This window comes from Chelonia mydas, chromosome 3, assembly GCF_015237465.2.
Source record: "Chelonia mydas isolate rCheMyd1 chromosome 3, rCheMyd1.pri.v2, whole genome shotgun sequence".
Taxonomy (NCBI): Eukaryota; Metazoa; Chordata; order Testudines; family Cheloniidae; genus Chelonia; species Chelonia mydas.
In genome coordinates this window covers 14,202,440-14,229,080 of record NC_057851.1, presented here as the reverse complement: position 1 = coordinate 14,229,080, position 26,641 = coordinate 14,202,440, and the positions used below count along the sequence as shown (strand labels likewise).

General features: G+C 42.5%; 1 protein-coding gene across 8 annotated transcripts in view; it reads left to right on the top strand.

The window, feature by feature from the left end:
- The window catches only part of CLIC5 (chloride intracellular channel 5), a 154,016-nt gene that overhangs the window by 58,932 nt on the left and 68,443 nt on the right, over window positions 1-26,641 (top strand). Inside the window, exon 1 of one of the 8 annotated variants that reach the window (XM_037893933.2) lies at window positions 12,264-12,628. The exons of the other annotated variants lie outside the window; for them this stretch is intronic. Within the exon in view, the coding sequence (XP_037749861.1) occupies window positions 12,566-12,628 (63 nt within the window). The 5' untranslated portion in view covers window positions 12,264-12,565. Of the gene's footprint in view, window positions 1-12,263; window positions 12,629-26,641 lie in introns of those variants that run through there. 8 annotated transcript variants of the gene reach the window in all.

The window sequence follows — 26,641 nt, the reverse complement described above, 5'->3', positions numbered from 1 at the left end:
CAGGGCGGTGACATGGTCATCGGTTCACACCTTTGCTTCACATTATGCCATTACCCAACACGGTAGAGACGATGCAGCATTCGGCAGAGCAGTGCATCAATCAGTGATTCCAGGAACTCTGACCCCACCTTTGTAGGTAAGGCTTGGGAGTCACCTACTTGGAATCGACATGAGCAAGCACTCGAAGAAGAAAAAATGGTTACCTATCTCTCATAACTGTTGTTCTTCGAGATGTGTTGCTCATGTCCATTCCAAGACCCACCTGCCTTCCGCTCTGTTGTAGTTTCCAATAAGAAAGAACTGAAGAGGCGGCAGGTCAGCAGGGACCTATATACACCACCATGAAGGCGCAACTCCAGGGGGCTCCACAGCTGACTCGACGGGTACCGCTAGGGGAAAAACCTTCCCACGACTGTGCATGCAGCATGCACACACCTACTTGGAATGGACATGAGCAACACATCTGGAAGAACAACAGTTACGAGAAGGTAGGTAATAATTATTTTTATTTGATATGTTTAATTCTCTGAAAAGATCGCTTACAACTGCTTTGTCCGTTTCTCCTTCATTAAAGAATTTCTTAATCTTTTAATCATTATTTTTTAATGTAGAGATCTTTTAAATCAAATTTAATTATTGTGAAAGATGCTGAGTTGATCATCCTGGAGCGAAGACCTCTTTTTATCTTTTTAGACGCAGAAGAGGCACTGCATGAGCAGCAGTAATGGAAGCTTCCATTACTGTGCCTCAAACAATGGGCATGTCTACACTGCAGCTAGGAGCAGGCCTCCCAGCCCAGGTAGACAGACTCATGCTAGCAGGGCTCAAGCTAGTGAGCTAAAAAAAGCAGCGTGAATGTTGTGGTTTCGGCAGCAGCTCAGGCTCTCAAGCCCACCTCTCAGGCTAGGATGAGTCTCCCCTGGAGCTGCTGTTTTTAGCAGCCTAGCTCAAGCCCCACTAGCACAAGTCTGCCTGCCTGGGCTGGGAGGCTGGCTACCAGCTGCAGTGTAGACAGACCTTCTGTGACTCCACCCAGTTCTGGAAATAGGTATGAGAGACTGTCAGTCGCCATGGCCTATTCAATCATTAGCCTTTCTTCTGTGAATATCAGGTTTTGTTGGTATGATATGGATACCCTGATTGTGAGATGCCACCATCTTATTTCACGTAGCCCCCTAAATAGCTGTCAGATTAACATTCTGAAACACCTTTACAAACATTAATGAACTCATCTAGTAGAAGCTGTCAGTTACTACATAGCCTGGGCTGGATTTGAACTGGTAACTTCAAGGTAAAGGACTCTGTATCCTATTATTGTATGCAGTGTAGTTGTAGCCGTGTTGGTCCCAGGATATTAGAGAGAGAAAAGGTGGGTGAGGTAATATCTTTTATTAGACCAATGTCTGTTGGTGAGAGAGACAAGCTTTCGAATCACACAGAGCTCTTCTTCAGACTCTGTGTGGCTTGAAAGCTTGTCTCTTTCATCACCAGATGTTGGTCCAGTAAAAGATATTACTTCACCCACCTTGTCTCTCTGTATCCTATTAGCATTCCCCTAAGTCACGTGGCCCTCCTGACAGACCTTAGTCAATTCTACACAGAGTCCTGTCAATCACTGACCTCTGAGTAATGATGGTGAGATTGGAAAGATGCCTGTCCGTTTTGATAAAAGTCTTGCTTATCAGTGTTGTTATCAGCTTATCCTTCTGCCCGTCAGAGTTGGCAGCAACAAGGGCCGGGTTCAATATCTAGGGGATCCATTCCAATAACACAATGCGACCAGCTCGAGCCCCCACCCAGTGACCTGGGACAAATATAACCACCCCGGCTGGGCGCCTCCAAGAGGCAATAGTTCCCCTCTCGCAAGCACCTAGTCTGAGTGTAGCAAAAAGCCTTTTAATAACAGAGAGAAACAATGTGGCATTATGTTGGGGAAACACCACCAACAGGATTCATAACACAACCCATGAGCAAAAAACCCACCCCAAGCAAATTGGGGCATGCCCTTTCCCTTTGGTTCTTGAGTCCAGCAACCCCAAATCACCCAAAGTCCCAAAAGTCCAGTGACCCAAAAGTCTCTGTCCCTGGTCAGGGCAGCCCCAGAGTTCAAAAGTTTATCTGCAGAGCTTTACCTCCCAACGTGGGTGGAGATGGGGGCGGGGGTAAAAGGCACCTTACATGATCTGAAGCTGACCGCCCCACAGCTCCATAGGCCTTCGCTCCGCTCCGCTCCACCAGCCGCCCCATGAACTGCTTTGCTTAGCTCCGCTCCGCGGCCCACAAGCAGCTCCTGCCATCCCACGAACTGCTCCGTATCCCACCAGCAGCTCCCGCCATCCTATGAACTGCTCCACCAGCCTGTCCACAAGGCACTCCAGCTGTCCCACAAACTTCTCCACAATACATCTTCAGGCTCTGCCACTACTTAACACAACGCTCAGTGATTTCAGCTCTTAGCCAGTTCAGCTCTTTAGTGAATTCAGCTTGTAGTAGGGTAGCCTCAGTGTTGGTGCACCATTAGCCCAAAGTGAGCTCAGCAGCCTGTAACTAGACTCCTAATGAAATCAAAATTAGCTCTGATATTCCACAGTGGAGAGAAGAGGAAGTGCAATTAGCATGTAAGGCCCTCACCAAGGGGCCCATACCACAAAGTATTAATACTTTTCCCCAACCTTTGTCAATTCACAGAGTTTTGGAACCCATGACCCTTGCATAGCGAGTGCTACTTAGTTGATGGTGAGTCCCTCAAAAGGCCAAGTACAGTTCCAAGCACAGTTCCCATAATCAGGGTAATAACAATTTATTCTTTCTTCCCCAATAATAGAGACACTGGGGATCCCACAGCAGCCAAAGTGACCATTTGGGCAGCTCTGGCCTCATTCTAGGCGGGGTGGGTGTGCCTATGCAAATGAGCTCGGCCCCTGAAGTTCTTTTCCACAACTTGCCACACCTCACCACCAGATGTCAGGGTGGAGCTCATCCTGACACTGCTTACATCAGTAATGTATGAAATTGCTGCCAGGCATTAGTCAGTGTCCAGTGGCCTGTGTTCTTCCTTGTTCAAGAGATCTCCTGCATGCGCTTCAGAGTATCTTTCTGAAGAAGGGGTGGAAGATTTTCAAGTTGAAAAGGGAAAAATTACATGTGACAACTGGCACAAAAGTTTTCCCTTTATTTTAAATGGGGCATAGTACTTGTGCTGGGCTCTTTGCACAAGGATAAAATTTCACCTTTAGGGTAAGTCTTCACTGCAGAGTTGACCCAGGCCTTTACTTGGGTGTTGCTCCTAACCTGAATCCCATCTATACACAAAACTGTCTCAGCTGAATTAAGTGGTGCTTTCAATCCAAGCTAGCTGGCTTGTCTGGGGCTATAAGCATCTGCTTTCATTCAGCCTAGTAACTTACTCACTATGCAGTTAAGACACAGGCTAAATCATTTGAATGTTGATAGTCCTCCAATTCCTTTCTTCAATTCCCCTGTGTACCCAGGACAGACAAGTTCTCCTATATTTCACTGGGAAAGAATCACAGAACAATTCACCTTACTACAACACAAAGAACCATGGTCTTTGCCCTCAGAAGTCCCAGTGACGCACATGGGTGAGTTCAGCACCAGTGAGGACACAGAAACTCAGATATGGCTTGCTGTGTGGTGGCAGACACCAAGGGTAGGCTAACCTGGGTATTCGGCCCCAGGTGCTTATCACCCAGGTTAACTCTGCAGTGAAGACATACCAAGCAAGGAACAACTCAAAGGAAATACAGCCAAATCAGCTTGAAATGCTTCAAGATGCAGAACCTTTGAATTGCAGACAATCATATCATTTGTTTGATAATAGATTGAGATGATTAGCTAAGAAAAAGAAGCTAATTTACACTGGTAAACTTTATTGAAACTTTAGGACAAAAGTATCAAGGAATGGGATTAAATATGAATGAGGGCAGATCTCCACGGAGTTCAGAAGAGTGATAGCTCTCTGAAAGGCTTGAGGTCAGCAGGTTGCATGTTATTCATTGATACAAGGTATATGACATTGCCAACATGATGCCAGCCATACCACAAGTTTTGAAGAGGTGAAACTTCATTAGCATAAGGGGAGAATTTAAGATGTTCACATCTGGTGTTTCACAAGTTTATTTAAACACAGCTATTTAGTGTCAGAATCCCAAATCTATGGGAGTTGGCTTGAGTGAGGACTGACTACAAACTGAGTTGGAACCTCAGGTTTTGGCCCCTGGAGCTGATGCATAGAGAAAGTCATGGCCAGGGGCCTCTGGGCGTGATGATAATACAAATATTTAATAAATAATAATACCATGATGACTATAGAAAGGTTTTGGTCTGGGAAAATATGTTGATTGGGGGGTGACTTCTTTTTTTTTAACAGATTATAGTTACAGTCTAAATGCCTGGTGTGGATGCAGTTGTACTAATATAAAAGTGCCTTATACCAGTATAGCTCATTCCCCTCCCTATACATTAATAAGTTATCCCAGTATAAAGCACCTTTATACTAGTATAACTGTGTCCACATTGGAGGGGAATGGACTTGTAGTGCTTTAACTATACTGGTATAGTTAAAGTGGTACATCTTGTGAGTAGGCAAGACCTTAAAATTTTATGTCCCAAATTCTCAGGCAGTGGAGTTACATCAATGGACAATTTGGCCCTGATTGTGACTAAGTTAAATAATTTAATTTTAGTTTTGTGACAGCAAGAGGAAAACTGACTGCTTTATACTATAGAGGAGTATTTGATAATTATACATGAAAGTGGCTAAGAATAAGACCACATCGAGGCTGGTATTGTATTCCTCCTTAACATTCAGATTGTAGATTATTAATTTAGCAGACGAAGGTGAATGGATTTTTTTCATCTTCTCATGCTTAATGCTGAAATAAAATTGTACACTTGACTCACTAAAATATGCCCCTGGTTTCCTCCCTTTAGCAGCTGAATTCATGTTATGTATTTAATGTTATATTTTCACTGATGCAATAGCACTTTCTAAAACATTCATAGAGTTTGACACTTGATTTCCTTTCTCCTTTTGGAAAGTTTTCTTAGCTGCAACTTGGTTTTTAATTGAGATACCAGTTTTGTAATGATAATAAAAGGAAGAAAACACTGCCCTCTAGAAGCTACTCTGGTGAACACAAGCAAGAAAGAGAGTACTTTAGTGAGTGGATATTACTTGTTCCTGCTGCAATGGAAGTAAAATGCAGGCATTTGCAGCTCTTCCTTAAAATAACATCACTTTTTCAGTTCTTAACTGAAGAAAACCTTCTGCAGTTTCCACAGTATGCATCCGATGAAGTGAGCTGTAGCTCACGAAAGCTCATGCTCAAATAAATTGGTTAGTCTCTAAGGTGCCACAAGTACTCCTTTTCTTTTTGAAGAAAACCTGTTTGTCTGATTAAAAAAAAACAAACAACAAAACTCCAAAAGTTTTCCAAGATCCTAATCTAAAAAGAAATATTTTTTAAAAGGGGTTATTTGAAAAAATGAATTTTGGTTTAAATTTTTAATCCTGTATATTTCTGTTGATGGGTTTGTCCTTCAGCTATGGTGATCAATGTAAGGATAAGATGGAAGAATAGTTTTGTTGATTTCCTTTAACGTTTTCAACCTTAGCAAACAATTTCATATTTTCTGAGTGCCACAGGGCTGTGATCATCCAGACATAACAATCTGAATATGAAGTTTGTCAAAATTGATCCTCAGTGGAATTCCACTATACAAGAAGCAGCAATGTGAATTTTTGTTCAAGGTTTCCCTATCTTAAAGGTATTTTATAGCAAAGTCCTACACTGCACTCATGTGAAAACAAACTCTATCACATATAATATAAACTTTATTCTTCTATAAGACAATCTAACTCTGGGCAAAACTCTTATGGGGCCAAATCCTGAGGTCCTTATGTGATGCCCACCATCTTGGCCAATAGCTGGGATTGACTCTGAGACCTCGAGAGCTAAAACCATATGCTTTGACAGCTTGATATAAAGAGTCAGACCCTGTAGCTGGTGGCGGTAACAGAATCTCACCCTCATATGGAAAAAATGGAGAACATATAACATGGTGACTAGGGGTTTATATACTTCCACAGGGGTAGTTTAGATACAGCCTGTAGTGAGTGGCAGTATAGAGGCTTGCCACAATGGGGGTATTGGACAGCATCATGTCTCAGGGATGGAAAATGCCTCCTAGAGTGCCCAGAGCCACACAGGCTGTACAGCTGGTACTACACTCATTGGTGTGGTGCAGATTATTACTCACTGTGTACTGGCTAGAGTGTGGGGGTGAGGGCAGAGCCACAGTCCTGCCTTTTCGTCTCCCCATCTTGCCCTGCCCCACCTCAGGGCACCATGAATCTGAAGGGGAATTGGGAAGGAGCAGTCTCTCTGCCCCTCCCCTTTGCACATGTGCTGTAATTCTATCTGGCCCTCCTGTGGCACAAGCTGATGGGGAAAGCTTTATACACCCCCCACCTGGGCAGCTGTGTAAGGATCATTTTGAATCTGGCCCAATAAACTCTGGACTTCATCCCATATGCTTTAAGTTGCTAAGTAACTAGCACACAAGCATATTAGAAATATCTACAGATGACTGAGAATTGGCCTTGGGGGTCTTTTCTTTTCTGGTAGTTCTTTATTTCATCATGCCCTCAGCATGCCTGGTGTTCACTAGCTAGTAAGGTAGTTGCTGGTTAGCTCGATCGCTTCTGGGTAGCTAGACAGCTTTGACAACTCTTGGATGAAATTCTGGCCCCGATGAAGTCAGTAGCAAAACCCACATTGCCTTCAGTGGGAGGCAAGATTTCATCCCTTGTATCGGACTCCAATGGCAATGAGATCCAATATGAATAATGGAGACTAACATTTATTTGAGCATAAGCTTTCGTGAGCTTCATCGGACGTATCTGATGAAGTGAGCTGTAGCTCACGAAAGCTCATGCTCAAATAAATTTGTTAGTCTCTAAGATGCCACAAGTCCTCCTTTTCTTTTTGCGAATACAGACTAACACGGCTGCTACTCTGAAATATGAACAATGGTGATGTTGTTCTGTACTGAATTTCAGATGTAACCCAGGTTATGAATCTTGTAGTCCCCCACCCTCACAGGGCAAAATGATATTTAGCTGGGCACAAAGCCTAGGTCAGCACAGCAAAATGTCGTCTTCGCAGAGTTCACTCTAGGCAATTGTCATTCTGGGAGAGAGCTTCACTCTGTAGTTTTGTTCTTTATACTTGGCCTCCCATTCACCTTCTCAAAATGCATCTTTGCTGGAAAATGGGGCTTAGATCAGGCCTATGAAAGCTGATAACATGTTAAAGCTCAGGCACAGAGCACAATAAGTGACAATTCTCTTTCTGGAGTTGTCCTCCTGTTTTATTAATGGGGTCACGTGATTGCATACTTTGTAAGGCTCAAACTATAATGACCTGGCTTATGAAGACTTCATAGATCTGTATCTAATCTTGGTCTTGTGTGTAACTCAAAGCCTTTGTTACCTCTGACTTGAGAGAAAGCAAAAGGCCAAACTAAAAAACTTCTTTCTTTGCAGTAAAATGAGTGTGCTAATTATTTAACAGTTATCAGATTATCTTTAATACATCTACAGAGGGAAGAATTGATTTTACACCACAAAAACCAACCTTTGTGTGGAGTAACAGCATCACACAAGAAAAGGTTCCAGCGGGATATAAGTGATACATCAGTTTTATACAACAAATGAGTAAAAATGGCACAAATAGACTATACAGTACCTTTTAATATCTTCCCTCCTACTCAGTGCTTCCTGTAATGTTTGTCTGAGTTCAAGCTTTCATGCCCGTTTTGAAAGCTAACATAGTGTTTACATGAATGAGGGCTCAATCCTCCATGGAGCTGAGCACCACTTGTAGGGAACTGAGTGTCCATTCCCCTAACTCTAATGAGAGATGAGGGCATTCAGCACCTCACGGGAGGCACTCAGCATCTCACAGAATCAAGCCGCTAGGGAGAGAGAAACTGGTCAACAATAGGCACTTTATTGCTGAGCTTAGATAACTCTGCTGCTTGGTGTGTTTATATTTTAGTTTACTGCCATTTAATTAAATGTCCCATATCCAAACGAGCTTGGCTTTTGAGTAACACATGGTTTGCCACGTGTACTTGAAAGGATGTTTATTAGCAGTGATAGACTGGAACTGCCACAAGGCATTTCTTTGTAGTGATTTTATTGTGAGATGCATTTCTGATTGTCAGATATTTGGGGATGGATTTTCTCTCACTGTGGCAATCTAAAAGAGCCATTAGAGCCTCAGAGCAGCCAGGGGGAGAATTGCCACTGGCATGGGTTTTGCACAAGGCAGCTTATGTTGCCTTATAAGGAACCCCCACAAGCCCTGCTATAGTGGGTAGGGGCAAGTAGGTGCGTTGTGATAGGAATGGGCTGTGACTGTGGTATTCTGGGTGGCAGCTGTGAACAGGCTGCCATAACTTAGCTAGCTTTGTTGTTCAAAGGTGGTTTAAGGCATGTTAACTTGCAGCCTGAAGAGAGGGGGCTATGTGCTCCATCTCTTAGAGGCTCAGCACGAAATTGTTCCATTAAGGGGTACGGTTGGAATAAAATGCAATACAGATTGCAAACTGATTGTATATATGCCACTGTAGTCAGATAGAATTGGGGAGCACATTCTACTGATTTGACCAGGGTTGATGAGTCCTTGTTCTAGCTCTGCTGCTGACTGATTACGTGGCCTTGGGCAAGTTATTACATTTAGCCTGAGTTTCAGAGGTGCTGAGCACCCACAACATCCACTGAAGCACATAGGAGCTGACTGATGCTCAGCATCTTTGCAAATCAGGCACCGAAGCTAAAGATTTCAAAAGTGTTCACTAACTTTGGTTGGTTCCATTTCTGGGTGTCCAGCTGAGTCACCAAAAGTTAATAAATGTTGGCCTTAGTCTCTCTCTGCCTGTTTTACCATCTGAAAATGGGTAAAATAATATTTTCCAAATCCAGAGGAGAGCTCTTAGGCTTCATTTATTGTCAGTCACAAAGCACTTTCAGATCTCTGGATGAAAGGTGCTATATTACTATGAAAGTGCCCCATGCACTTTGGAAAGTTAAAATTGAGTTTTGCACTTTGGTATGGAGGAAGAATACAGCATATCCTTCCCAAAATTACATAATTTACTCATTGAATACAGAATGAATTTTCTAAAAATTTGTAAGTAAATCTGCTAATTAGTTTGACTTAAAACAGACTTTTAAGAAATTTAACGTGTTATTTTTGTTCCAAATTATCTTAATAGTGCAGATGCATCAAACTTCCCATATAGTTAAAATGCGTTGAAATCTTGTATATTGGCTACATTTGAAGATTTTTTTAAATTTTTTTTTTTAAGATTGATGGTAATTCTTACCCCTCTTATTCTTCGCAACTGAAAGTGTTTTCCTTCTCCGGATCTGAGGATAAATATTCTACTACAGAGAACTGCACAAAGAACCACCCTCTTTCAAAATGGCTAGCATTTTCTATTGTTCTCAATGAGAGTGAAGTTAAAAGTGCCCACAGTTAAGATTCCCTTCTTTCAAAAGTGGCCACTGTCACACTGTCTGGAGTACATGGGTGCCTACCTCAGGGCAAACTGTGAAGAAGCAGAGCATAAACCCCAAAATGGGTATGTGTTCTATAATTAGATTTCACCAGCCAAGCAACAAGTGGGAACTCGACAAACACTATAACAGCCTTACCATGTAGTCACAGGTGGTCCCCTTTGGCACACCAGTCTATCTTGCCATCTAGGCAAGCCTGCCTCTTTGACAGATGGTCTCTTATATCAAAAATCACAACAATATTCAGGTTACTCCCAGTCCCAAAGGACCAGTCATTTACCTCAGGTCAAGTGCATCCCCAGATCTCTCCCTAAGGACAATGCTTGTACCCAGTCCTGTAGTAAAACAACTAAATATTTATTAACCAGAAAATAAATGAGTTATTTACATGGTTAAAGCAGGTAACATATGAATTATGAACATAACTCACAAATGAATTACAGTCTTAGATTCCAAAAGATAATAGAAACCTCTATAATAAGCAAACTCCATATGTCCTCTAGGGCTAACCCAGGCAAAACAGCTGGACCTATTTTGCTTATGCTTAATTATTCTTGCCCCTTTAGAGTTCAAGCAGCAAACAGAACCAAGTTTCTCCATATCAGGGATTTTTATTCCCTTCTCCCCAGAGCCCAAGCTGATGGGATGAGTTCATGGGCAAGGAGTTCAGTTAACAAAGTCTTCATTCTTTTGATGTCTCACAGTGGCTCATTTGGTTTCAAAGGCCTTCTTGTTGGACAGGACCTAACATCTTCTGCAGGAAGCCAACATTTGCATTAGAGAAGGTTTCTTTCCTGTTTGATGAGTTATATAGCTACAAAGGTTTACAATGCAAACATTTGTTAATGCTTTATAACATGGGGTACAGATAAGTTAGACTAATACATACAGCATCCTACAAGCCTATTCCTATTCCTATATCCTATTCATAATGTCTAAACACCAAACTCATTCTTACATCTCTAATATCTATCTTGACAATACTACCATACAGGCAAGGCACACTGGTTTTCAGCTATGCATTTGTCAGTGTTCAGTGAGGCCTGGAGCCTTGGCATGAGCTGGCACCTGGTCTGCCAGCATCACAGCCACCATCTCCTGTTTTCAATAGCCATCTCATTAAGGGGAAAATTAAATCATTATTTGAAGTACTTAGAGAGGCAAACTTTGCAGAAGTAGTAACAGGTTATAATTGTGTAAATGAGAATATATTATTTATGGATGCACTTTACAAAACAGTAATTTTAATCTATAATTATAATTGTTGTCATACTGCAATTATTGTATAATTATGCTGTGATTATGCTTTTTGATGCATGTAATTGCAATTAGTTCATGTGGCTGAAAATTTGACTGCATGCCTGAAAATAATTGCAATGTAAAAGTTATGTAGTTAATGCACCTGGATCCCCCTACCCACCAAAAATTATAAATTTGAACGCACCGGGGTAGTAATATGTAATTCTGTTAGAGTTAACACCCAGGGGTCATTGAAAGGAATTAAAGATTATCATGAACCCACATCACCAGGAACACCTTCATAAAAGATTAGTGTTTGATCATGTCAGAAGAGTAGCTGAAGGGGCAGATACATATTAGAATGGAAAGTGAAATTGCTTTTTGTCAGTCTGTTGATATGAATGCTCAGAGGTGGCTCAGCTTGCTGTCAGTGAATTGCCAACAGTCGGCTGAATGCAAGAGATCTGCTGCTATCTTAGCATCACAGCAGCAAAGACAGAGAGGACTGCAGTGGGAAAGAGGCCTTCTCTTTTGAGGGTGTGAACCCTGCAGGCTTGAATTGTTTTGAGACATTGGGCCTGAGGGTAGTATTTTAAACTTTCCGTTTGATTTCCTTATTGTTATGTATCCTATACTGTGGGTTAAAAAATCAAAGGGAATAAATGGATGCAGAAACTGGAAGCATGATAGAGATGTTCAAAAGGAATAAAACTTGGAAGGAAGAAAGAAGCAAGGAAAGACAACTGTTCACTCCAAGCCCCTGATGCAGCCCTTGCAGAAGGAACTCCCACTGCAGTCAGTGTTTGTTACTTCCATGCTGAGTAGATGTGCTCAGCAGGGCTCGCTATTCTACTTAACCATGGTCCCTCTACTCTGCTTTCACTTCTAGAAAGTGCTGCAGCACCATGGGAGTCTCACTCCCCCAGCCACACTCTTTAGTGTCTGATTCTCCACCACTTTGTACCTTACATAGTCATTTACAGTTGTACAAAGCAAGTGTAAAACACTACTACTCTGCGTAGCAGTGTATGCTCACTCTGAGCAGGTGTAACAATGGCTGCACAAGGGATAAAGCAGTACACAATCAGGCCCTTTTCTCGTACCCTTTTCCCCACTGAAAAAGACCAGGAACTTCAAAGAGGTCAGACGCTCGATTCGGATAAGGAGCAAGAGACTCTCACTTTTTCATTGGAAGACAATGAAATCAGTCTGCTGTGAAGCTTTCCTGTTCTCCCCCTTTCACTGATGCTCTCAGCTAGGAGATGAGAGACAGAGAAACTGAGACACAAAAAGAGAGATGCTTAAGAGAAGAATGAAACCCTTCGCTCAAAGGCTCAGACAAGGGTCTAGGTACCAGCAGCTGTCTCCTCCCCTGTGAGTTAGCCCCACCCTCTCTCCTGCTCTGGGCTATTTTGGGCTGGCAGCGTGAGCTGCAGCTCTGACAGATGAGGATACTACACCACAACACCGCGCAGCAGCACTTGTTGCTCCAAAGAACTGTGATAACAGTGGCTCTCTCTCTCTGCCAGCTTTATTTAGTTTTTAATGCAGAAACTTATTTTCTTCACCTGGGGGGCGTTCCAGCCTTAGAAAAGAGATGTTTTAAAAGCTTTGTGGGAGCTGTTCCTGGGAGGAAACCTAGCTGCTGTTAACTGAAACCGTCTCTTGCCTCGTAGTAGAAAGAGAACAGCCGCTGGCTTTGTGGGGGGGTGAAAAATGACAGACTCTGTTCCTGCTAATGGGGAAGGAAAAGACCCTGACATTGAGCTCTTCGTGAAGGTAAGTCAGAGCCGGAGCTGTACACCTGTCTTACTCTCGTACCAGCTGGGCTTTTATTTAATACACCAAACTTTCTGGGGCACAGAGCAGAAACGACACTTTGACAGCCTGCTGTTTTCCTGCATATGTTTCCAGAGGGCTACTCTTTGTCTCCCCTAACATTAGGAGCAGCGAGGCAGCATTGTGTGGTGACAATCAGCATTCCTTTTATTTCATTGTTTGCTTTCTCCTTGTAGAGGCTGCAGTTTGTTAGCCTGCTGCCTACATTATGCCAAGCCCTCGCCTTTCGGGTGCCAGGTTTGCCGCTAAGAACGTGCTTTCCTTGCCCATTTGTATGGCAGGTAGGGGGAGAAGAATGAAGACATCAGGGGTGGCCTGATGCTGCACCCAACAAGGGTCTGACAAGTCTGGAGTCCTAGCCTCAAAGACGTCTCCTAAAACGAGGGGGTATGTGTCAGTTAAACTGATACTCCCAATTTTTATCTACAGCTTTGCTGGCCAGCTGCCCTTTGGCAACACAAAAGTGAAAAACAATGATCAGATTCTTCTCTCATTTACATAGATGTCATTCCAGAGTAGTCCTGTTGATTTAATCACTCTGGATTTATATCCATGTATCTGGCCAAATGGCACATAAGGAAATACATGTACATACAGTATAATAGGGTTTCAGAATATTTTATGTGATTGGGAAGGGTATGGATCCTGATCCTGCACCACTGAGATCAATGGGAGTTTTGCTATCAATCTGAGTGGACACTGGTTCAAGCCCATAGTCCATACAACTTCATTAACTGTATCCGAGTGCAAAACAACTGTACGTACAACTGTATCCGAGTGCAAAACTCAGATTTATTGACATTCAGGGCACGCTGCAAAGCCTATCCGTTCACCTAGGAGAAAGACACTGTGCCCACATAAAGCCCTAGTATTTGGGCACCAGGAAGCTGAACCAGTTCCCTTTTAAAGTCAAAGATTGCCATTGCTTTTAATAGGAGTTGGATCTGGCCTTGTGTGGAGCAATGGGGGAAGTGAAATCCAGCCCAGAGCCAGGGTGCAGAACTGCTGTGCACCCTATGACTGCCATTCCAACCTACAAGCTGGAATAGCAGCCACATCCACAATGCATTTTCTGCAACCCCTTCCCTTGTCTGCCTTCACCCTGCCTCAAGTGTGGCCTCTCATGCAGCGCGAACGTGGAGCGCTCTTCCAAGGCAGGTAGAGTGTACAGTTGATCATTCATCCAGCAAAGCCCACAATGCAGGGCTTAGGAGGTACAGGAGGGCCTTGTAGTGGCCTTCGCTCCCTGGTATATTTCATCCCCAGGCTTTTTCTGAGGGGGGTAGATTGGTGGAGATGGTTGCAGTCTGGGAAATGTGTTCGTGCTTGTGTTGGCACTGTGTCACCCTCTGTATATTCTGGAATGTGTGACTGATTGTTCACTGTGCCTAGAATGTTATGCTGAGGCTGGGAGTGGGGGTGGATTTGAGGTGTATCTTCTGGCTGGGATCAGTTGTTGGAGTGGAGACGAGACCTTTTTCTCCTTTCAGTTTAACAGATTCATAGGCTAAAATCCTGACTCCACTGAAGTGAATGACAAAACTCCCACTGACTTCATGGTGGCTACGATGTCACCCATAGTTTTTTTTTTTTTTTAAGTCCAGAAAGAATCATTATGGTAAATTTAGTCAGACTTCCTGCATAATATAGGGCAGAGAATTTAACCCAGTGAGTCCTGCAGGAAGCCCATTACATGTGGTTGAACTAGCGCAAAAGCATTAAGTGTGTATCTAAGATTCCTCCCATTTAATACCTCCCTATAGCCCCTTCCATTTGGGATGAAAACTAGCTGGCATTTTTATTGGAATTTTTAGTGGATGTAAAGGGGTCTTGAGATTTTGGGAAGATGATTTTTATTTTATAAAAGTCTAAATAAACGAAATTTTAAAAAACCCCGAAAACAAAATAAATGTGCTTTAGAGTTCAATATAACAGCTACACAGTTCAAAAATGTATGAGAGAGAATGTCAAATTAAGGGATATAGGCAATGAATAAGAGAGATGTTTGCAGGTGCAATTAAAGGAACAGAGATCTCATGAGGAGGAGAAATATAGGAAGGCTGATCCAGGTGGCACAAGCTGCAGGGGAGAAGGCTCTTGCCAACCATGGCAAGGTTCTGTAGAGGGATGGAAAGGTGGCAGGTGCTTGATGAGCAGAAGGAGCGGAGGTAAGAGAATCTAGCTATACTGGAGCAAACTTGCTGAGAGCTTTAAAAAGAAGGGGTGAAATCCTGGCTGTTGAAAACTCCAGTGGAGTTTTGCCATTGCTTTCGATGGAGCCAATATTCCATTAGGGAATTTTCACATGGATCCTGGAATGAACATGGAGCCAGAGGTGTTGTGTGAAGATGAAGAGTGATGGGGTATGCGTGAGAAGGTGTGTGGGGTACATTTAGAGAAGGGAAAAGTCTTTAAACCAAAACGAACACAAGGGAGTTATATTTAATCTATCACGCAGTCCATAATACATATAAAACTTTTGGCTAAGGAGAAAGCTGCATGTTTGCTGAACTTTTTTCCTGTTAGTAGATTGTGATGAAAGTGCTGGAAGTATTAGAAAGGAAAGTAGATAGACATATAGATAAATGGTCTTGATGCTTTCCAGCAGCAATCCCTATAAACTTGTCTGAAAGGCATTAAGGAAGTCTGCCAGAGGAGAGGGTAGCTATGCGGCAGGGAGAGAGGCTGGTGCTGTTAGCTTTAAGAAAGTCAAGAGCAGCAGGTAGAACTTACTTAGCCCTGCGTGCTGTGACTCACTTTAATTTGAGTTCTTTGTGTGGTAGAGAAACAAAGTAATTTTACATAAAAGATATCCTGATGGAGAGTATATTTAGCTGTTCCTGTGAGTCTTGCCTGTTTCATTTAATACAGTGTCAAAAGCAAACTCCTGCTACTCAAAAAGTAGGCCTAAAATGTAGATGTTGTAAAAATCAGATGTGGATAAACCAAAGGTCAATAGAAATATTTCCATGATTTCCTTTTAATCACAGTACAAACAGGTATTTGTTTGGATTCAGACATTTCTCCCATTGCAGAATTGGACTAGTGCATGAAAAACAGAGAATGAAACTGGCTGGAAATAAAGTGTAAAACTACAACGTAAAGCAAACTACATTGAAACAAACTAGAATAAAAAATGGAACTAAGTCGTCTAGTTGCATCACTCAAGTGGAGTGCAATTCAGAAATTAAATATATAGCACAAATGGCCCAAAGTGCATTTTATTTTTAAAATTCTTCCTGCTTTAATAATTTAAGATATCATCAAGAACACAGGCAAGCGTTCAAGATGCTGTGACAATGACCGTGTTATCACTGAATGAACTGGCCAGAAAGAGTCAGACTGGCATTCTCACGGGTCTACAGGATGGAAAGGGTGCAAGGAGTCTTCCCTCCTTCTTTCCCACCCTGTTAAAGGCCCAGGAACAGCTGCAGTTTCTGCATTCAGGGGAGCATACTACAGTGCACTACATAGCCCCGTGGACAGAAATCACCCCAAAGTGGGGGCAGGGAGGAGTAGAGTGGTGCATTCCCATTAAGTGCTGGGGGGATAATGCTTTCCTAGGTGTAGCTTAGAGAACTATCACTTCAAACTGTCCTGGACACCGGGATCTGGCTAAATGCCACAATCTAGGCCTAAAGGGAGACATGAATGAAGAGAGATCCTCTTGATATCAACAATCCCTCTCCACCATCAAGCCTTCCATGTTCCTGGGGTTAGAGATAAAGTCACTACGGTACAAGAACTGGTTTTAGTTCCTGGGTGTTACTAAAAAGAGGAAACAATGATTTTACAAACCGGGGGAACAACTTGGCAAGATCCTTCTAACACCTTTTGTGACAACTGTTGTTCCATAACAGATTGGATTCGTAGATTGCCATCAAGCAATATTCTGCTAACAGTCGAGATCAGAATCAGATCTGGAAAAAACAAACTACAACAATTATGTCTCTCTTTTAAGATAGTACTTTTAAGAAGTACTGGATTTTTGCTACTATACATAATTGTTTTTATGGTTTTTGGCACTCCCTGAAATGCTGGAGAGAATAATGAGAACAAATCATATACATTAGGGGATACATCACCCTCTCCAGCCTTGTCTGCTAAATTGCGTTAGATCTCCCACCGTGCATTTTGCAGCCCTGCAGGTTTTCAAGAGAAAGATACAAATGTTTTGCAGAGCAGATTTACAGCAGGTTTGCTCAGAGCCTAGCATAGTGGGGGTGCTGGTCCATAACTAGGGCACCTAGACACTGTAATACAACTAGTAAATTACAGCATGTGCAACTCCCCGCAATTTTCGGATGATGCCACCGGAAGTTGGTTTGGGTGGGGATACTATTCAGTGCTTACCACTTCCTTGTAAATGGATGGACATAATCCCCTAAATGCTCGAAGCTTGTAACTGCCATTATAGACAATGGGGGTTGCGTGGTGCACGGTTCTTCCCTGCTCTCCCCCTTGGGTTGGGACAGTTCCACACCACCCCCAGAGCAAGCCAGTGCCTAGGGGGCCAAATTGGGTCTATACGTTTTGTAGTTTAGTCACAGTGGTGGTGCTAAAATCAGCAGGTCTGAATGCTGCGTCACTAACTATGTCAGTTGTGTAGGGTTACTTGCAGCCCAGACCTCAGCATAAATACCATAAAAATGGTTTTATAAGACTCTGTTTAAACAATAATGAGACAAATTGAGGAAACCTGGGACTCTGGGCCCAATACAGATCACCAGTGCAAGTCAAGAGTAACTCCATTAAAGTCAATGGAGTTTACATAAATGTGAAATAGTGTGAGTGACAGGAGAATCAGGCCCCCTAAATTTGACTTGTCTACATGGCTCCACAGTCCAGATTATGTTAACACCAACTAGGTACCTTTTAGCAACAACTAGCAGGGTCTACATGGGGCAGTTGGAGCACTGTGCATTAAAGCACTCTACAATTCACACCGCTATAGTCCAGACTGTGGTGCTGTGTAGACAAGCCCTTAAAGTCACATTGTTTAAACAAACCCATCCACCAGTGCATGAGAAATTAACTTGAGAGCCTTCATTAAAGATAATGGAAGTCTGCAGCCAGTTCCCTGAGCCTTGAGCTAAGTATTTATAGTAAAGTAATTAAGGTGTATGAGGCAGGGAGAATATATCAATCTTGACCTTCATTAATTTGCCCTGATCTTATGCTATTAATAAAACATATTTTAGTATTCAATTTCATGTTATAAAATTAAAGGTAATTTATTTTCATATCAAAGTACATTTATACTTTCGGGTAGTTTGTATGTTTGCAAATTATGCACATAATTAGTGTATCTGTCTATCTAGTTGCCTCTTTTCCGAGTGATTGCAGATTTGGGGGCATTGCAGGTTGCTTTCCCCTTTGAGAAGAAATCAGTGATGCAGAGTCTGGGTGTTTTCTTAGTGTAATTTGTTTCTTTATACTATATACCATAATCATTGAACAGAGGTGATCATAAAAAGCACGCAGGCATGCCTGAGAAACCCCTCTTTCAGCCTCTCAGCCAGGCCCAAATGCCCGGTCCCTAGGGAGCAGCTCTGCTGCAAGAATCAACTCTAACTAGTGAGATTAAGGCAGAGAGCAAACATTCTTGCTGTTCATCACAGCTTCTACGAAGAGTACTCTAGCACAAAGTTAGCAATGATACAGAATTTCTTCAGAGTCTGTACACTGCTCTTGTGCTAAGAAAAAGAAAGCTACTCTGAAACCTTTAAGACCATGTGTAACAGCACCATCAGTAACATATATAGGGTAATAGGGTCACATGATGTCCTCCACTGGAAAACGGCATTAGGTGGCTCAATATGCATAAGCAAAGCAAAAACTTAACCATTCTTTAAAAATAAACCAGACAACTTATATTTTCTTTGTTTTAAAGCTGTTTACGACTCCAAATCATTACCAGTGTAAATGGGTAGATTTGATTGTCAGAGAGAAAAGTGTGGGGCGGGAGGATTGGGTTTGATTAGAGTTTAATTTAATGCATGTGGTATTTCTAAAGTATGTATCAATCTGGATCCAGATTCTTCTGCCTTGCATATTGTGAAGTTACTCACACCTATGCGAAGTATCATAGAATCATAGAATATCAGGGTTGGAAGGGACCTCAGGAGGTTATGTAGTCCAACCCCCTGCTCAAAGCAGGACCAATCCCCAATTTTTGCCCCAGATCCCTAAATGGCCCCCTCAAGGATTGAACTCACAACCCTGGGTTTAGCAGGCCAATGCTCAAAGGCTAGTGTAGCAGAATTCCCTACTCCCACAGGTGAATGCATTTTGCACCCATTTTTGCACTGATGTAAGTAACTACACTACCCACAGGCCAGGCAACAAAACAAATCAGGCTCTGTGTGTTAACTTACAGAAAATGCCCATCAGCCAAACCTGCCGCTAAAAGATACAGGCCAATCATTACCCTGATCTCTTTGCTTGTAAGTTGTCTCATCCTCCTTCCAGTATCTCTTTTTATATGTGCAGCATGGCAGATGCTTACTGAGTACCCTCTCATGGCCAGGGTTCCCTTTGCCCTTGCTAGCCCCCACTTACAGGCCACTTAGATCACCGCGCAGTCTCTCTTGTGGCCAACAGCACCCCCACCCAGGGCTGGTTCAAATAATCCTCAGAGAGTCCCCAAAACAAAGTCCTTAACCATAACACAGAAGTCAGCCCTGGTTCCTCTGCCACTTACAGAGCTCATCATCTGTCCCCGTCTGCGCCACCCAAAGCCAGTAGTCCCAGCCCCTTCTAACTGCAGCCCTGGCTTCTTTCTCCTATCAGCCACATCCGGCCGTTCTTTATAAGGAATTCCCTGATTCAACTTGGTTTGCGCAGTGAAATGAGAAGGGCACAATGGCAATTAAAGAAAGGAACAAAGCCTGCAAGAAAGCGAAAAATACATTAAATAGCGTAAAGCTAATAAAGTATACAAGACGTAAGGCAATAGCACAAAGAATTAGGAAAAAATCAGAAAGAGTTGGAGGGAGTATTGTGGGAGGTTAAATAAAGATATCAAAACATCAGAATTATACAGGCAAATCAGAAGAATGAATGGAATTCAGAATAAGCATAGTTACACCCCACATTTTACTGGAACTGACAAAATAGTTAGGAGTGCTAATAATGAGCAAGGAGAAGTTTGAGCAAACTTTCCGAAGGCTGAATAATGATGAAATCAAAGTGCAGTTTTGTGCCAAGTTAAAAGGCAGTTCAGTGAAGAGGGGCGTGAACTATGATATGGTTGGGGACAAGTGAAGATACTACATTGAATGAATGGTTTTATATGTGCGAATTTGAGAAAGCTATTGATATAAGCAAAAATACATCCTCAAGTAAAAATACTACATGCGATATAATGTTTAGATATCTTCCTGAAAGCAGACTGAAGTTTCTTTTGGAATTATATGATACTATTATGGGAACAAACAGTGATATGGGTAAGGTAGAAACATGCAATAGTAATTCAAATAAGAAAACCAGGCAAACTGGTCACAAAAGTGGATGCCTGTAGATCGGGGTTCCCAAACTTGGTTAGCGGCTTGTTCAGGGTAAGCCCCCGGGGGGCTGTGAGATGCTTTGTTTACCTGAGCGTCCGCAGGTACAGCTGCTCACAGCTCCCAGTGGCCACAGTTTGCCGTTCCCGGCCAATGGGAGCTGCGGGAAGCAGTGGCCCGGCCCACAACGCTTCCTGCAGCTCCATTGGCTGGGAACAGCGAACCACGGCCACTGGGAGCTGCGAGCAGCCTTACCTGCAGACGCTCAGGTAAACAAAGCATCTCGCGGCCCACCAGGGCTTACCCTGAACAAGCCGCGAACCAAGTTTGGGAACCCCTGCTGTAAACTAACTGCTCTTACGTAGTATCTGGCTAAAATTATGGAGAGAATGGTGAATGAAAGATTGGTTGCCTATTTGGAAAATAATGGCTTTATAGATAAGGTGCAGAGTGGTTTTAGGAAAGGAAGATGCACCATTGACCATATTGTTAAATTGGAAACTGAAATACACAAATGTGTGAGAAACAAAGGTTTCATGATAGCTGTCTTTCTAGATACTGAAAAAATGTATGACATGCTGTGGAGGGAAGGTTTATTGTACAAAGTAGGTACAATAGGGATAAGGGGAAGAATGTATGGATGGATTAGAGAATTTTTTAGTAAAAAGACCATGTAAGTCAGTTGGGAAAGTAATGTCAAATATTAAAAATGGTACACCACAGGGAAGTGTTGTCAACTTCACCTTATTTAATATCATGATAAATGATCTTCTAAAATGACTAAGTGCCAGGGTAGGTGTCATTCTGTTTGCAGATGATTGCACTCTATGGATTAGGAGCAGGAATACTAAGGTGGCAGAAAAGAGAATCAACCAAATATTACGAGAGACTTCAGACGGGGGGGAAATGCATGGGGTTTCAAGTTTTCCATTGCTAAAACCAAAGGATTGAGTTTTACAAAGAGGAAAGCTACAAAGGAATGTAAACTGTATCTGTGTGGAGATCAGATAAGAAGTATAGTTAAAAGGCTTACATTCCTATGGATAATATCTAACACTAACTTCCTTTGGAAAGGTCATATATAGATAAATACAAAGGAAGGATCTACCTGCTTAAAAGTATTAAGGGGACTAATTGGGAGGGTGTGGATAAGAAAACACTACTAATGGCATACAGAGTCTTAATCAGACCAGTTATTGACTATGGTTGCCAAGCCTTTGGGTCAGCCTCAAAATTGAAACTTAAAATATTAGATTTAATATAAGCACAGGCATTATGAGTGGCATGCAGTGCATTTATTACAATACTTATACACATGCTGCTGCTAGTGAAATGCCAGTTACGCTATGAATGAAACTACTGGACCTAACTTTCTGGGCCCAAGTGAATGGGAGTTGCAATGATGAAAGTACCAAACAAATAGATGAGGAATTCTGAGAACTCAATAGGCGCTTTATAATGCACAGTGTTAGAACTCCACATGCCATTTAAGTTAAAATGTGTATCCAGGAGTTGAAAGACAAGGAAATGCTAAACCAAGTCAAAACTTTTAGTCATGGGAAAATTAGTTGTGGATGGAAAGCCAGATGTCCAAAAGTGGATTTAGATTTATTTTATAAACTTAAGGGTCAAAAGGAGACAATAGCTATAAAAATGAAGTGTAACAACATATAGATGAGAAGTGGAGTCATTTTTGTCAAATATATGCAGATGAGTCGAAAAATATAAAAACAAGAAGAGTAGGGATGGCGTATTGTATACCAAAATTAGGAGGTAGTACATCTAAAAGAATATCCGCTTTTACAGCTGTCATGACAGCCAAACGAGTAGCAATAATGCTGGCATTAAATTGGATCTGGGTTTTGTGCCCAGCAGCAGCAGTCATTTTAAAATTGTCAATATCAGGCCTTATGGCAGTAAAAAAAGGTGTTTCCATGCATAGAAGTGATTTAATCAATGAAATATATTTCTAATAACTGAGTACAGATGGGAACACATGGAGCATTAGTCTTAGTCTCAGCACTAACTAACAGGGAACAAAATGGTGGACAAAACACCTAAATGTGCTGTAAGAAATGAAAGGATCAACAGAAGTACCCTTGAGTAAACAAGAATTCAAAAGCCTAGTACAGAAAAATTTAAAAGAGGAATGGCAAAAAATGTAGACCAACAGAAAAAGAAGAAGAAGGTTTTTGAATTGTGCCCTACAGATGAGGATAATGATGTATTTCAGGGTCTGGAAAGGAAAAATTAAGTGACTTTGTTTAGAGTACTAACTGGCCATTTTGGTTTATACAAAAGTCTTTTCTGAATAAACAAACACAAAGATAGACTATGTGTGTGCTGTGAGGTAGAAGAAACAATTGATCACCTCTTTTGGGTCTGTAAGGGCTTTGATAAAGAAAGGGAAACTTTTTTGAGGAATTTGAACAGCTTATGGTAACAAAATTTACATTATGTTGTTTCATAAAAATAGAGAAATGGGGTAGTATTAGAAAGGCACTGTTTCATTATCTGAAATGTTTCATTCATCATCCTCCAGATCATCATCTGGAGGATGGCGTGGATTGCACCCTCAGCAAGTTTGCAGATGACACTAAACTGGGAGGAGTTGTAGATATGCTGGAGGGTAGGGATAGGATACAGAGGGACCTAGACAAATTAGAGGACTGGGCCAAAAGAAATCTGATGAGGTTCAACAAGAACAAGAATCCCATGCACTGCTACAGACTAGGGACCGAGTGGCTAGGCAGCAGTTCTGCAGAAAAGGACCTTGGGGTTACAGTGGACGAGAAGCTGGATATGAGTCAACTGTGTGCCCTTGTTGCCAAGAAGGCTAACAGCATTTGGGGCTGTATAAGTAGGAGCATTGTCAGCCGATCAAGGGACGTGATCATTCCCCTCTATTCGGCATTAGTGAGGCTTCATCTGGAGTAGTGGGTCCAGTTTTGGGCCCCACACTACAAGAAGGATGTGGAAAAATTGGAAAGAGTCCACAGGAGGGCAACAAAAATGATGAGGGGGCTGGAGCACATGACTTATGAGGAGAGGCTGAGGGAACTGGGCTTATTTAGTCTGCGGAAGAGAAGAATGAGGGGGGATTTGATAGTTGCTTTCAACTACCTGAAAGGGGGGTTCCAAAGAGGATGGATCTAGACTGTTCTCAGTGGTAGCAGATGACAGAACAAGGAGTAATGGTCTCAAGTTGCAGTGGGGGAGGTTTAGGTTGGATATTAGGAAAAACTTTTTCACTAGGAGGGTGGTGAAGCACTGGAATGGGTTACCTAGGGAAGTGGGGGAATCTCCTTTCTTAGAGGTTTTTAAGGTCAGGCTTGACAAAACCCTGTCTGGGATGATTTAGTTGGGGATTGGTCCTGCTTTGAGCAGGGGTTTGTTCTAGATGACCTCTTGAGGTCCCTTCCAACCCTGATAGTCTATGATTCTATGAAAGACACCAGGCAGAAAAAGAGAATGTAAACTGTTAGGCATTTAGGCATTCTAGTTGGTGGTGGCTATAGACTATCCCGTCAAGTCTGCTTCACCATGAAACGAAACAGAACAAAACAGGAAAAACCACAGGTGTGGCTCTTTAGTAATCAGGGTTCAATAGCCTCAGCCCACCAGCCCTTAAGGGCTGAGCCACCCTGTTACAGTCTGTTTAGCGCATACTCTCTTAAAGGCTTTGTATCTGGAAAACATGAAAGACATTTTGCGCCCTACCCCAATATACATAATAATAATGCTTACCTGTTACGAGCCTGATCCTGTACTGTTCAAGTCACTAGACATTGTCCTATTGATTTAAATGAGAACAGAATAAGGCCATGTGAGTTTATGATAGTAGCAAAGGGCATACTTTTGAACTAACTGGAAGCTGACAGCACAAGGAACCTCATGGAAGCTCAGCCATCTCTTCACAGGAGCAGGACTGGGTCTCGAGTTACTAGCGTTCTTGTGGCTAGGAATTTGACATTTATATCAACAGCTGCAGGAGAAATATGGAACCTGCAGGCACACCTAGGGACCTTTAAAACAAGTAGGCGGGGCTGAGCTGGAGTACATTCCCTTTTGAAACAAATTGTCCCCTCTGCAGGAGATCAGCACAAGGCCTAATATGCAGCACTTAGGGTATGTCTACACTGCATCTGGGAGTGAGCCTCCCAGCTCAAGTCCACAGATTTTATTAGTGGGGCTGGTGTTTGTGCACTAAAAATAGCTGTTGCTTGCACACTAGAAATAGCTGTGTAGACATTGCAGCTGGGGATGGAGCATGGGCTTTCAAGCCTGGGGATGGTGTGGGCTTGAGAACCCCAGCTCCTGCCCATGCCTCAACATCAGAGAGGCATCTACACAGATGTTTTTAGTGCACTAGCACGAGCCCCACTAACATAACTCTGTGGACCTGGACTGAGAGGTTGGCTCCCAGATGCAGTGTAGACATAACCTTAAAGTTATAGAATCATAGAAATGTAGGACTGGAAGAGATCTCACTAGGTCCTCTGGACCAGTCCATGCACTGAGGCAGGACTAAATATTATCTAGAGCATATCTGACAAGTGTTTGTTTCACTTGTTCTTAAAAACCTCCAGTGACCGAGATTCCACAACCTACCTAGACAATCTGTTCCAGTGCTTAACCACCCTGACAGTTAGGAGGTTGTTCCTAACGTCTAACGTAAATCACCCTTGCTGCTATTTGAGCCCATTGCTTCTTATCCCGTCCTCAGTGGATAAGAAGAACAATTTATCACCCTCCTCTTTATCACAACCATTTATGTACTTGAAGAGTGTTCTCATGTCCCCACCTAGTCTTGTCCTCTCCAGACTAAACAAACCCAATTTTCTCAATCTTTCCTCATAGGTCATGTTTTTTAGACCTGTTTAGGTCCTCTTTTGAGGATGTAAATTGGATATAAGTGGTACAGAGGGTTTGTACTGGCCCTATGTACGGGGTGAATTTCACCCTTCTCTCTGTAAGAGCCCAATGCTGTGAGATGCTGAATACAGCTCCTGAGAAATATGAGGTTTCTCAATTCACATTAAAGTCACCTTCCAAGAGGCACTCAGCACTTTGGAAGATTGTTCCTACTACTGAAATCTCAACTCCATGTGACTGCATGGCTGTGTCATTGCTGGCTTTCAAGGTAACAGTATAGGCCCCAATTAGGCAGCCCATCCCTCTTCAGCAAACAAACAAAAAAAAAGCACGTCACTAACTACAAGTATGTGCTGAAGACTTTAATGAGATCTAAATAAATGGTTAAAGTTAAGCACATGCTTAAATGCTTTGCTGAATATGGATGGGCTTAAGCATATGATTAAATGCTTGCAGAAGTAGGGTCATATAAGGGTGGGATTATAACATGCATCTACCTTAACTTGGCCTACAATTTTACCACACAAATTTTTAATAAATTTCACAGCAGAGGTGGGGGAAAACAACCATATGTCATAGACAGAGGGGTGGGGGGCAAGCGGGGGAGTGATAGAAGGGTGATCCCACCCCACACACATCCTGCAGCAGTGGCTCCTGACCCACAGGCCTGGCCCCGGCTCCCATCTCAGGGCATTGCAACCTGGTCCACATGGTCATAACACCACTCAGGTTTGGTGCATCTGCCCAGATAGAGACGGAGGGTCAGAAGGCCAAATTTGAGTGGCGTTGCAATGCCACTCAGGTTTGGCATGTCTGACCTCCATCTCCATCTATGGAGGGGCAGATGCACCAAACCGGAGTGGTGCAATGACCAAGTAGTCCAGGCTGCAATGCTGGGACCTGGGCCCAGCTCGACCAGCCAGGAGTCGCCACTGTGTGGGGCACAGATTTTACTCAAATTCACAATTACTGTGGACACCATGACCTACATACCAAAATCATAGCCTGAACCGTAAGGCTATTCAAGATCTCTTACTTAAGTCCTGTCTATCAATTATTTCCCGAGTCTAGTCTAATATTATTATCCTTATCAATAAATCATGTACATATAATGCTTTTTTTTTTACCTGATAACATAATGATAATGAAGAACTGAGGGAATTCATGATTATTATTCGGTTTCAGAGTAACAGCCGTGTTAGTCTGTATTCGCAAAAAGAAAAGGAGTACTTGTGGCACCTTAGAAACTAACAAATTTATAAAGCTTATGCTCAATCACCACAAGTACTCCTTTTCTTTTTATGATTATTATTGTTTATACTGCAGTAGTGTCTGGAAGCTCTAGCTGAGATAGTCAGTACACTTGAGTGTTCTCTGCAGCCAGTGCTCCTAGGCCATCCCTACACAGGCAGGCATACCTCTTATCATGCCTCCAACGTGCACCCATGAAAGCTTATGCTCCAATATGTCTGTTAGTCTATCAGGTGACACAGGACTCTTTGCTGCTTTTACAGATCCAGACTAACATGGCTACCCCTCTGATACTTGATATCTTTTATCAGTTTGTGTCATA